The sequence below is a fragment of the Ranitomeya imitator genome, chromosome 8 (assembly GCF_032444005.1).
Source record: "Ranitomeya imitator isolate aRanImi1 chromosome 8, aRanImi1.pri, whole genome shotgun sequence".
Taxonomy (NCBI): domain Eukaryota; kingdom Metazoa; phylum Chordata; class Amphibia; order Anura; family Dendrobatidae; genus Ranitomeya; species Ranitomeya imitator.
In genome coordinates this window covers 106,415,697-106,429,822 of record NC_091289.1, presented here as the reverse complement: position 1 = coordinate 106,429,822, position 14,126 = coordinate 106,415,697, and the positions used below count along the sequence as shown (strand labels likewise).

The 14,126-nt window shown below is 45.6% G+C and overlaps 1 protein-coding gene across 1 annotated transcript in view; it reads left to right on the top strand.

The window, feature by feature from the left end:
* Window positions 1-14,126, top strand: part of HMCN1 (hemicentin 1) — a 733,390-nt gene that overhangs the window by 27,619 nt on the left and 691,645 nt on the right. The window contains exon 3 of the mRNA XM_069737257.1: window positions 12,622-12,780. Within this exon, the coding sequence (XP_069593358.1) occupies window positions 12,622-12,780 (159 nt within the window). The remainder of the gene's footprint in view (window positions 1-12,621; window positions 12,781-14,126) is intronic.

The window sequence follows — 14,126 nt, the reverse complement described above, 5'->3', positions numbered from 1 at the left end:
CAAATTGATCCGTAAAAATGAAAAAGTACTTTTTTTTCACAAAAAAATTCTTTTAGCCTCAATTTTTTCATTTTCACATGGGCAACAGGATAAAATGGATCCTAAAATGTGTTGGGCAATTTCTCCTGAGTACACCAATACCTCACATGTGGGGGTAAACCACTGTTTGGGCACATGGTAAGGCTCGGAAGGGAAGGAGCGCCATTTGACTTTTTGAATGAAAAATTATTTCCATCGTTAGCGGACACCATGTCGCGTTTGGATAGCTCCTGTGTGCCTAAACATTGGCGCTCCCCCACAAGTGACCCCATTTTGAAAACTAGACCCCCCAAGGAACTTATTTAGATGCCTAGTGAGCACTTTAAACCCTCAGGTGCTTCACAAATTGATCTGTAAAAATGAAAAAGTACTTTTTTTTCACAAAAAAATTATTTTCGCCTCAATTTTTTCATTTTCACATGGGCAGTAGGATAAAATGGATCATAAAATTTGTTGGGCAATTTCTCCCGAGTACGCCGATACCTCATATGTGGGGGTAAACCACTGTTTGGGCACACAGCAGGGCTCGGAAGGGAAGGCGCGCCATTTGACTTTTTGAATGGAAAATTAGCTCCAATTGTTAGCGGACACCATGTCGCGTTTGGAGAGCCCCCTGTGTGCCTAAACATTGGAGCTCCCCCACAAGTGACCCCATTTTGGAAACTAGACCCCCCAAGGAACTTATCTAGATGCATATTGAGCACTTTAAACCCCCAGGTGCTTCACAGAAGTTTATAACGCAGAGCCATGAAAATAAAAAATAATTTTTCTTTCCTCAAAAATGATTTTTTAGCCTGGAATTTCCTATTTTGCCAAGGATAATGGGAGAAATTGGACCCCAAATATTGTTGTCCAGTTTGTCCTGAGTACGCTGATACCCCATATGTGGGGGTAAACCACTGTTTGGGCGCACGGCAGGGCTCGGAAGGGATGGCACGCCATTTGGCTTTTTAAATGGAAAATTAGCTCCAATCATTAGCGGACACCATGTCACGTTTGGAGAGCCCCTGTGTGCTTAAACATTGGAGATCCCCCAGAAATGACACCATTTTGGAAACTAGACCCCCAAAGGAACTAATCTAGATGTGTGGTGAGGACTTTGAACCCCCAAGTGCTTCACAGAAGTTTATAACGCAGAGCCATGAAAATAAAAAAAAAAATTATTTTCTCAAAAATGATCTTTTAGCCTGCAATTTTTTATTTTCCCAAGGGTAACAGGAGAAATTTGACCCCAAAAGTTGTTGTCCAGTTTCTCCTGAGTACGCTGATACCCCATATGTGGGGGTAAATCACTGTTTGGGCACATGCCGGGGCTCGGAAGTGAAGTAGTGACGTTTTGAAATGCAGACTTTGATGGAATGCTCTGTGGGCGTCACGTTGCGTTTGCAGAGCCCCTGATGTGGCTTAACAGTAGAAACCCCCCACAAGTGACCCCATTTTGGAAACTAGACCCCCAAAGGAACTTATCTAGATGTGTGGTGAGCACTTTGAACCCCCAAGTGCTTCATAGAAGTTTATAATGCAGAGCCGTGAAAATAATAAATACGTTTTCTTTCCTCAAAAATAATTATTTAGCCCAGAATTTTTTAATTTTCCCAAGGGTAACAGGAGAAATTTGACCCCAAAAGTTGTTGTCCAGTTTCTCCTGAGTACGGTGATACCCCATATGTGGGGGTAAACTACTGTTTGGGCACATGCCGGGGCTTGGAATTGAAGTAGTGACGTTTTGAAATGCAGACTTTGATGGAATGCTCTGCGGGCGTCACGTTGCGTTTGCAGAGCCCCTGATGTGCCTAAACAGTAGAAACCCCCCACAAGTGACCCCATTTTGGAAACTAGACCCTGAAAGGAACTTATCTAGATGTGTGGTGAGCACTTTGAACCCCCAAGTGCTTCATAGAAGTTTATAATGCAGAGCCGTGAAAATAATAAATACGTTTTCTTTCCTCAAAAATAATTATTTAGCCCAGAATTTTTTATTTTCCCAAGGGTTACAGGAGAAATTGGACCCCAAAAGTTGTTGTCCAGTTTCTCCTGAGTACGCTGATACCCCATATGTGGGGGTAAACCACTGTTTGGGCACACGTCGGGGCTCAGAAGGGAAGTAGTGACTTTTGAAATGCAGACTTTGATGGAATGGTCTGCGGGTGTCACGTTGCGTTTGCAGAGCCCCTGGTGTGCCTAAACAGTAGAGACCCCCCACAAGTGACCCCATTTTAGAAACTAGACCCCCCAAGGAACTTATCTAGATATGTGGTGAGCACTTTGAACCCCCAAGTGCTTCACAGACGTTTACAACGCAGAGCCGTGAAAATAAAAAATCATTTTTCTTTCCTCAAAAATTATGTTTTAGCAAGCATTTTTTTAGATTCACAAGGGTAACAGGAGAAATTGGACCCCAGTAATTGTTGCGCAGTTTGTCCTGAGTATGCTGGTACCCCATATGTGGGGGTAAACCACTGTTTGGGCACACGTCAGGGCTCGGAAGTGAGGGAGCACCATTTGACTTTTTGAATACGAGATTGGCTGGAATCAATGGTGGCGCCATGTTGCGTTTGGAGACCCCTGATGTGCCTAAACAGTGGTAACCCCTCAATTCTACCTCCAACACTAACCCCAACACACCCCTAACCCTAATCCCAACTGTAGCCATAATCCTAATCACAACCCTAACCCCAACACACCCCTAACCACAACACTAACCCCAACACACCCCTAACCACAACACTAACCCCAACACACCCCTAACCCTAACCACAACCCTAAGGCTATGTGCCCACGTTGCGGATTCGTGTGAGATATTTCCGCACCATTTTTGAAAAATCTGCGGGTAAAAGGCACTGTGTTTTACCTGCGGATTTTCCGCGGATTTCCAGTGTTTTTTGTGCGGATTTCACCTGCGGATTCCTATTGAGGAACAGGTGTAAAACGCTGCGGAATCCGCACAAAGAATTGACATGCTGCGGAAAATACAACGCAGCGTTCCCGCGCGGTATTTTCCGCACCATGGGCACAGCGGATTTGGTTTTTCATATGTTTACATGGTACTGTAAACCTGATGGAACACTGCTGCGGATCCGCAGCCAAATCCGCACCGTGTGCACATAGCCTAATTCTAAAGGTATGTGCACACGCTGCGGATCCGCAGCAGTTTCCCATGAGTGTACAGTTCAATGTAAACCTATGGGAAACAAAAATCGCTGTACACATGCTGCGGAAAAACTGCACGGAAACGCAGCGGTTTACATTCCGCAGCATGTCACTTCTTTGTGCGGATTCCGCAGCGGTTTTACATCTGCTCCAATAGAAAATCGCAATTGTAAAACCGCAGTGAAATGCGCAGAAAAAAACGCGGTAAATCCGCCATAAATCCGCAGCGGTTTAGCACTGCGGATTTATCAAATCCGCAGCGGAAAAATCCGCAGAGGACCAGAATACGTGTGCACATTCCTAACCCTAGCCCTAACCCTACCCCTAACCCTACCCCTAACCCTACCCCTAACCCTACCCCTAACCCTAACCCTACCCCTACCCCTAACCCTACCCCTAACCCTAACCCTAACCCTACCCCTAACCCTAACCCTACCCCTAACCCTATTCTAACATTAGTGGAAAAAAAAAAATTTCTTTATTTTTTTATTGTCCCTACCTATGGGGGTGACAAAGGGGGGGGGTCATTTATTATTTTTTTTATTTTGATCACTGAGATAGATTATATCTCAGTGATCAAAATGCACTTTGGAACGAATCTGCCGGCCGGCAGATTCGGCGGGCGCACTGCGCATGCGCCCGCCATTTTGGAAGATGGCGGCGCCCGGGAGAAGACGGACGGGACCACGGCTGGATCGGTAAGTATGATAGGGTGGGGGGGGACCACGGGGGGGGGGATCGGAGCACGGGGGGGGGAATCGGAGCGCGGGAGGGGTGGAACGGAGCGCGGGGGCGTGGAACGGAGCACGGGGGGGCTGGAACGGAGCACGGGGGGGTGGAACGGAGCACGGGGGGGTGGATCGGAGTGCAGGGGGGGTGATTGGAGCACGGGGGGGTGATTGGAGCACGGGGGGAGCGGACACGAGCACGGGGGGGAGCGGAGCACTGGACGGAGGGGAGCCGGAGCAGTGTACCGGCCAGATCGGGGGGGTGGGGGGGCGATCGGAGGGGTGGGGTGGGGGCACACTAGTATTTCCAGCCATGGCCGATGATATTTCAGCATCGGCCATGGCTGGATTGTAATATTTCACCCGTTATAATGGGTGAAATATTACAAATCGCTCTGATTGGCAGTTTCACTTTCAACAGCCAATCAGAGCGATCGTAGCCACGAGGGGGTGAAGCCACCCCCCCTGGGCTAAACTACCACTCCCCCTGTCCCTGCAGATCGGGTGAAATGGGAGTTAACCCTTTCACCCGATCTGCAGGGACGCGATCTTTCCATGACGCCGCATAGGCGTCATGGGTCGGAATGGCACCGACTTTCATGACGCCTACGTGGCGTCAAAGGTCGGGAAGGGGTTAAAGATATTAAGGACATAACTATAAAAACAAGTGATAAAGGGGGTGTAATTGTCATCATCAACTCCCTGGACTATAAGAATGAAATTATTAAATTAATATCTGACGAAAATGTCTATAAAAAGTTGTCTTCTGATCATACTGTCATGTTCAAACACAAAATTGTTAAGGTCATAGAGGAGGGTATGTCTTTGGGAGTCGTCTCTAAAAAACAGGCGGAATTTTTGGAAGTTCCCCACCCTGTCATGCCTATTTTGCATGGACTACCCAAAATACACAAAAAAGCTCAATTTCCCCAAATGAGACCTATAGTCTCCAGTATAGGCTCCATTAATGAACATATGGTCCAATGGCTCGATTCTCTGCTACAGCCATTAGTTTTGAGGACACCAGGTCATATTAACCCCTTAACGACCGCCGATACACCTTTTAACGGCGGCCGCTAAGGGTACTTAAACCACAGCGCCGTTAATTAACGGCGCTGTGGAAAAAGTAAATAGCGCCCCCCAGAGTCGGATTTTCTCTGGGGTCTTGGCTGCTGGGGGTAGCCAAGACCCCAGAGAACATGATTCGGGGTTTTTTTTACCGACCCCGCTTTTGCAATCGCCGGTAATTAACCGTTTACCGGCGATCGCAAAAAAAAAAAACGCGATTTCTTTTTAATTTCTCTGTCCTCTGATGTGATCGCACATCAGAGGACAGAGAAATTGGGTCCCCAATAGCCCCCTGATACTTACCTGTCTCCCCCGGTGCTCCTCGTGGCTCCCGATGGGTGCCGCCATCTTTTTCCGGCAAAAAAAATGGCGGGCGCATGCGCAGTGCGCCCGCCGGCCGGCACCGGGAGGATCTTTGGGGTCTCGGCTGCCGGGGGTAGCCGAGAGCCCAAAGAACATGATCGGGGTTGGTTTTACCGACCCCTGTTTTGCGATCGCCGGTAATTAACTGTTTACCGGCGACCGCAAAAAAAAAAAAGAAAAAAAAAGCAAAGTGTAATTCTCTGTCCTCTGATGTGATCGCACATCAGAGGACAGAGAAATAGGGGGATTCGGGGACCCTATTATACTTACCGGTGTTCCTGGGTCCTCCTGCTGTTCCTCCTGGCCGCCAGCGTCTTCATGGGTACAGAAAATGGTGGGCGCATGCGCAGTGCGCCCTCCATCTGTTGCCATCTGCCGGCCGGCAGGGGAAGAGCAGTTGGGGCTAAAATTAGGGTTAGGGTTAGGGTTGGGGCTAGGGTTAGGGTTAGGATTAGGGTTAGGGTTAGGGCTAGGGTTAGGGTTGGGGCTAAATTTATGGTTAGGGTTGGGGCTAAATTTAGGGTTAGGGTTGGGGCTAAATTTAGGGTTAGGGTTCTTTCACACTTACGTCGGTACGGGGCCGTCGCAATGCGTCGGCCCGACATACCGACGCTCTTAGGAGTCGAGTTTCCTCTGCTGCACAGGGGGAATCTCGATCCGTCTCCGCTGCGGTCTCCCATTCTCCTCCAGCCGCAGTGGAGTCTGCTCAGCAGGGACTTCGCTCCCAGTGTCTTGCTCGCTCTCACTCTGTACAGAGAGTTACTGCTGCTTCTTCAGCTCCTGCCATTAAAGTCAGTGCTGGTCAGCGGCGAGCGGACTTCCCTGGGACTAAGTCCTTGTTTGCGCACACTGAGCATGCCCAGAGCAAGATCTCCCGTTGGAGATTGAGGGTCATGTGCTCTGGCTCTGCAGCGCATTCCATTGGTCCTCTTGGCAGGCCCTGGAAGGGCAAAGTTTCTGTGGCCAATTCCTGTCCTGCAATTATATAAACTGCGCATGACCGCACGGCCATGCGCTAGTGTACAATTGAATACGTGTGTTTGTTGTGAGTGCAAGTCGTTCATTAAATACCCCTACCCTATTGTATGACTGTTCGCGTATGGAGTATGGCTGCTATCTAGCGCCCGACAAATCACTCAACGTGTCACACACGTATCAGTGTCTATTGCTGTGACCGCCAGTGCGGCGCCACGCGCCAGTAGTGCGCTTCCTGACCCACGTCTGGGTGCTTAGTGGTGCCTGCCAGCACGGCACAGTTCGCACTTCGCTGCTCTAATTATAAGAGTTGCCTAACACACCCTGTTGCGGTGTTGTGTCAGCAAGTGGTCTAATCGGACTTCAATCCTAGTTCGGGTTAAGTTCGCTGACTGCTTGCTCGCCTTCTATGTGCGGTACCGCGATCCTGTGACGCAACAGGATCGCTTCCTTCACGTTGGGTGAAGTTTAACCCACGTGAGTATACTTATGAGTACCGCCATATAGTCCGTCATTACTCAGCAGCAGGTTCCATCTCTGTATGGTGGACCCCGGGCTACGAACGCACCATACACTATCAGTCTTATTATTTGGTGCGTTCCGCTAGCCCTAACAGACGCACGTTGTGAAAATTGTACACAACGTGGGCAGCGGATGTAGTTTTTCAACGCATCCGCTGCCCAATCTATGTCCTGGGGAGGAGGGGGCGGAGTTACGGCCACGCATGCGCGGTCAGAAATGGCGGACGCGACGTACAAAAAAACGTTACATTGAACGACGGACGCGACGTGTGGCCATCCGTCGCGATCCATCGGCAATAAAAGTCTATAGGCAAAAAACGTATCCTGCGGGCACATTTGCAGGATCCGTTTTTTTTTCCAAAACGACGGATTGCGACGGATGCCAAACTCAAGTGTGAAAGTAGCCTTAGGGCTAGGGTTAGGGTTGGGGCTAAAGTTAGGGCTAGGGTTAGGGTTGGGGCTAAAGTTAGGGCTAGGGTTAGGGTTGGAGCTAAAGTTAGGGCTAGGGTTAGGGTTGGGGCTAAATTTAGGGTTAGAGTTAGGGCTAGGGTTAGGGTTGGGGCTAAGTTAGGGCTAGGGTTGCGGCTAAAGTTAGGGTTAGAGTTGGGATAAGGGTTAGGGTTTGGATTGGGGTTGGTATTAGGGTTAGGGTTGGCATTAGGGTTATGCTTGGGATTAGGGTTAGGTTTGGGATTAGGGTTAAGGTTAGGGTTGTGATTAGGGGTGTATTGGGATTAGGGTTAAGTTTGAGGTTAGGGTTGAGATTAGGATTAGGGGTGTGTTGGATTTAGGGTTTTGATTAGGGTTATGGTTAGGGTTGACATTAGGGCTGTTTTGGGGTAAGGGTTGTGATTATCGTTAGGGTTAGTGATTAGGATTATGGATCAGGTTGGGATTAGGGTTAGGGGTGTGTTGGGGTTAGGGTTGGAGCTAGAATTGGGGGGTTTCCACTGTTTAGGTACATCAGGGGGTCTCCAAACACGACAGCCAATTTTGCGCTCAAAAAGTCAAATGGTGCTCCCTCCCTTCTGAGCTCTGCCGTGCGCCCAAACAGTGTGTTACCCCCACATATCGGGCATCAGCGTACTCGGGATAAATTGGACAACAACTTTTGGGGTCCAATTTCTCCTGTTACCCTTGTGAAAATAAAAACTTGGGGGCTACAAAATCTTTTTTGTGGAAATTTTTTTTTTTTAATTTTCATGACTCTGCATTATAAACTTCTGCGAAGCACCTGGGCATTCAAAGTTCTCACCACACATCTAGATAAGTTTCTTGGGGGGTCTAGTTTCCAAAACGGGGTCACTTGTGGGGGGTTACTACTGTTTAGGTACATCAGGGGCTCTGCAATCGCAACATAACGCCCGCAGACCATTCTATCAAAGTCTGCATTCCAAAACGGCGCTCCTTCCTTCTGAGCTCTGCCGTGCGCCCAAACAGTGGTTTACCCCCACATATGGGGTACCAGCATACTCAGGACAAATTGGACAACAACTTTTGCAGTCTGATTTCTCCTGTTACCCTTGTGAAAATAAAAACTTGGGGGCTACAATATCTTTTTTGTGGAAAAAATTTTTTTTTTTATTTTCACAACTCTGCATTATAAACATCTGTGAAGCTCTTGGGGGATCAAAGTGCTCACCACACATCTAGATAAGTTCCTTAAGGGGTCTAATTTCCAAAATGGTGTCACTTGTGGGGGGTTTCCACTGTTTAGATACATCAGGGGCTCTCTAAACGTGACATGGCGTCCGATCTCAATTCCAGCCAATTCTGCATTGAAAAAGTCAAACGGCGCTCCTTCACTTTTCAAGTTCTGCGGTGCGCCCAAAAAGTGGTTTAACCTCACATATGGGGTATTGGCGTATTCAGGAGAAATTGCATAACAAAATTTATGGTTACATTTCTGTTTTTACACTTGTGAAAATAAAAAAAATGGTTCTGAATTAAAATGTTTGCAAAAAAAAGTTAAATGTTCATTTTTTCCTTCCACATTGTTTCAGTTCCTGTGAAGCACGTAAAGGGTTAATAAACTTCTTGAATGTGGTTTTGAGCACCTTGAGGGGTGCAGTTTTTAGAATGGTGTCATACTTGGTTATTTTCTATCAAATAGACCCCTCAAAATGACTTCAAATGTGATGTGGTCCCTAAAAAAAATGGTGTTGGAAAAATGAGAAATTGCTGGTCAACTTTTAACCCTTATAACTCCCTAACAAAAAAAAATTTTGTTTCCAAAATTGTGCTGATGTAAAGGAGACATGTGGGAAATGTTATTTATTAACTATTTTTTGTGACATATCTCTCTGATTTAAGGGCATAAAAATACAAAGTTTGAAAATTGCAAAATTTTAAAAATTTTCACCATATTTCCGTTTTTTTCATAAATAATCGCAAGTAATATCTAAGAAATGTTACCATCAACATGAAGTACAATATGTCACGAAAAAACAATCTCAGAATCAGCGGTATCCGTTGAAGCGTTCCAGAGTTAAAACCTCATAAAGTGACAGTGGTCAGAATTGTAAAAATTGGCCCTGTCACTAAGTACCAAATTGGCTCTGTCACTAAAAGGTTAAAGATACAAAGGATGTTTTGAACATTTTAGCACATAAAAAGTGGCAGTCGGATTATACCTAGTTGAGCTGTGATATATTTTCTTTGTATACATCCATTCCACACAACGATGTTAGCACTACAATTTCATCTGAATAATTACAGTTCTTATTCACAGGATCTTATAAATTTTATTTTACAGGTCACTTTTTTCTTGTTAACTCATAATTTTTTTTCATTTGATTCTGAATATTATTTACAGTGCACAGGTGTAGCGATGGGGACCAAATTTTCACCATCATTGGCAAATTTATGGCTTTTTGGGAGTCTCAATTTTTGTTTTCAACATCCAACAGATTTTCTTCCTTTCTTTTTTGGTATGGCAGATACATCGACAATACATTAATTATATGGAAAGGTGATGTATCTGCCATACAGGATTTTTTGGATTATATCAATTACAATGGTTATAATTTGCGATTCACACATGTCCGTGCAGAATCTAAAATTACTTTTCTTGATTTGGAATTGACGGGCATTTTCAACCAATTGATATCCACACAGACATATGTTAAACCAACAGCAGGCAATACCATTCTCCATGCAAACAGCATCCACCCAAAACACACGGTCAGATCAATTCCTGTGGGTGAATTTACCAGGCTAAAACGGAATTGCAATAATGACAATGCATTAAAAGATGATTTAATGAAATCATGTAAAAAATTTCATAGGCTGGGATATTCCAACTGGATGCTCAATAGAGCATTAAATATTGTAGAAAAAAAAGACCAAGATAGTCTTATTTCCTCACGAGCATGCACTCAAAGGGTTCATAGTAATCACCCAAAAAATCAGAAAAATGTAACTAAAAAAATATTGAAAGTAGACCTTATGTATGTTTACAGTATAGTCCACAATTTAATGCGATCAAAACTATTATTAATAAAGCGATTCCAATTTTACATGAAGATCCCACCCTCGCCAAAATCTTACATGATGGTTGCAACATAGAAGAGCGCCCACATTGGGCAACATATTATCTCCCAGCACTTTTTTCCCATCAATGCAGAGACACTTGGCTCAAGTGCACAGGTAGCTATAAATGCAATGTTACAAATTGCACTACCTGTAAGCATTTAATTACCACAGTCTTTTAGTGATCATCACAACAGCAATTTATACAAGATCCAGGATTTCATCAATTGCAATACCCGTTTTGTGGTGTACAAAATGCGTATATTGGTTGTACTATCAGAAAATTAAAAAAACGCATATTGGAACATCTTTATGATATTTTTTGCACCACAAACAATAGCCGTAATGTTTCTTCTGCAGCCAAACATTTTATTGAACATCATTCCCGCAGCACGGATTCTCTGAGAGTCACTGGTATTGAAAAGATAAAAAAATTCCCACGTGGAGGTGACACTCACAGGATCCTGCTCACATGGGAGGCGTTTTGTATATTCAATCTTGGCAGTAGATTTCCGGATGGTCTTAACAAAAGGAACGAATTGATGTTCCATTATTAATTGTGATTATTTTGATGCAGTTTTGTTCATCTTTTGCATAATTATATATGTATTAGATTTACATGTTAGGTTACTAATCATGTGATGCTACATATTTATACATTAGTATGTATTTTTGATTGTATGTTTTACTCGTATATGTTCATTTATCGACCAGGACCTTCTGGTCATGTGACAACTTTCCACCATTTCATTGGTATTGTTTTTTTTTATATACTAGATGTGTTACTAAGTATATCAGCTGTGACAAAGACCTCTGTGTCGGTCGAAACGTGTCACTTTCCTCACTAGTGCCATGGTGATGTCCCAGGAGTAATTTTGATTTTAATCATGATGGATTAAAGTTTTATATTTTATCAGAAGCTGGAACATTCTTTTTCTTTTTGCGGACACCTCAGATAGTCCAGGCCCACAGTAGGAACTGTAGCTTCCCCAACACAGTAGCCGTCCCATGCTCTGCAGATACAGCCTCTCCGTGCGCTATTCAGGAAGTCCAGTCCCAGGCACTTCCAACACAGGCCTTTAGTCCATGGTCTCACCACGTGCTTTCAGGATTCCAGTCCACTCGAGGACATTCCAACACACTGACCATTCAGTTTATAGCCTCACCAGGTGCTTCCAGGAAACCAGTCCGCTACAGGACATTCCAACACACAGGCCATGCACTCTGAACCATGTGACCCAAACACTGGTCACATTATGTAGTTGTAACCACTCCCATAGGTGGGAGGTGTGTGTGGCTAGTTCGACCCACCCAGCTCTCAAACTAGCACTGCAAGCCTCCCTTTACAAACTATACAAATACTTGTGGGACTATACTTGTGGGACTTGTGGGACTTTACAGTTGCCACAATTTAATCAGTTAGTTAATGTTCTATTGACGTTATCCTAGTGTAGACTCGTCCACCAAATACCAGATAGGAAAGTGTGAACTTTGACTCCACAGATCAAATTTCTTCTGCTCTACAGTCCACTGGGGACAGCTTTACACCACATTATCTGATGCTTGGCATTGTAATTTGTGATGTAGAGCTTCCATGTGGCTGCTCAAAAATGGAAGGTTTGGACTCAGCAGTGATGGAATCAGTAAAGCACTGGTGACTTTTTGCACCATGCCTTCATATCTCAGTGACCCCACTATGTAACTGTATGTGGTGTGACACTTCATACCAGAGTTGCATAGGTTAATAAATATTTCCACTTTTTATTAATACCACTCATAGCTGATCATGAAATATAAAGGAGGGAAGAAATTTCACAAACAGAGGTCTTGTAACAAAGGTGCCATTCTATTACAGAAACACATCTAAATTCAGTGAGCTCTTCAGACTGACTCATTCTTTCACAAATGTTAGTAAAGCCAGACTGCAGGGCTGGGGCTTGATTTTATGAACTTAGGTGCTTGACTTGATACACTTACGTCAATGAGACTAAATGAAAACCTGAATTAATTGATTAAGAGCTGTGTGCCAATAGTTTTGTCCATAAGTGTATAGTGTATGTATTGTATGTGCTTAGTATTGCATTCTTATTTTGAATAATTGTTTTATCACCTACATTATAGATCATTGCTATATTATACATAATTTTTGGTTAGATAACCTATGTATGAATCTACCCTGATTCTTGCAATCTACTTCCAAATGAACAATTACTTTGTTGTGCTTCTTTTTCTTGCTCAAAATACAGGGTGGCGGTGATTGCCCAGAAATGAGTGTAGGAGCAATAAAGATTGCCCTCGAAATATCTCTACCTGGATCTTTTATTTATGTGTTTACTGATGCAAGATCGAAGGATTACCAGCTCGCCAATGATGTCCTACAACTGATACAACAGAAACAGTCACAAGTGAGTATAAAGCCTCCATACACATTAGACAGCTATCAGCCAAATGATTGTTCTGACATCAGTTATCTCTCTCTCTCTCTCTTTCTCTCTCTCTCTCTCTTTTTCTCTCTCTCGCATTCCTCTGTTTTCGATGAGGCAGACTCTTCCAAAATCATTTGGTAGAGCTAGGCAGTGTAAAAGGATGGTCAAAAATCTATAGATTAGATCTTTCTTTCCAGATCTTCTGTTGGGGAGAAACATTAGATACATATTAGATGGATGGCTGAAACCACGCTGGGTTTGGTTGACTTTAATCTAGGGCGTCTTCAGGGCAATCCTATCTGTAAATGTTGACTGTATTTTTTTAGACTATAGGACACAGTTTAATACAAGCAAGACACAGCCCAGGTGTAGTAAGGCCGTACTGGGCCGCAGGCCTTCAAAGGGAGGACGCCATGACAGGGTTAAGTGATAATACATGAGGAAGCATTGGGTAGAAGGAATTTTGGGTGGGGAAGGGTTAATAAGTTTGAATCAGGGGAATGATGTATGGCTGGGGGGGGGAATAGGGAGAGGAGGCGGAGTAAGGGCGGGCAGTATAAGGGGCAACGGCCATCTCAGTGGGGCAACCATTTTAGGTTCCCCACCGTACTAGAAACAAGCTCAGAGCTATTTTTTAGTTATGGAGATTGAGGCGATTGTGCAGCAATTGAGAGCTGCTGCAGGAACCAGGGGTGCGGGATGGCTGCAGGCATCCATTCAGGGCCTGCTGCCTGATGGGGGAGCCGTGCAACCCCAAGGATTAAGTACAGGGCGACGGACTCGGAGGTCCAGGCCTCCGGAGCGCCTCAGCCCTGAGGCTACCCCCAGGGCCCGACGCCGTATTAGGAGCCCCTCTAGGGACCCTCCGGCCGCGGTGACAAAGCGTCGGCAGGCGGCACGTAAACCAGCAGCTGGGAGGAATCCGCAAAACCGGCGGGGCCTGCAACAGGGGGAGGTGTCAGCCTTCCCTGCAGCGATGGCGTCTGGAGGGAGTGTGGATCCAGGAGCAGGAGCGGCCGCTGCCCAACCAGGAACGGGCTCGGCTCGGCGGGGCAGAGAGGTACTGCGGTGCACACGAGGGCCTGCTAGTCAGGTGCCTTCAGCGCAGGGGGATAGCCGGCAACGTGAGAACTCACCGGCAGCAGCAGGAACCAGGGATCCAGGGTCAGGTACGGCTGGGGCCCCCTCGGTTCGGTCCCAGGCTCGGCGTTCATCCAGCAGCAGTGAGGAGTCGGCGGGGCAAGCACCAGCACGCAGGGTGGCTGATGAGTGGCAGTGGGGAAACTCCTCCCGCTCACTGGCTGCTGCTGCTGCTACAGAGAGCA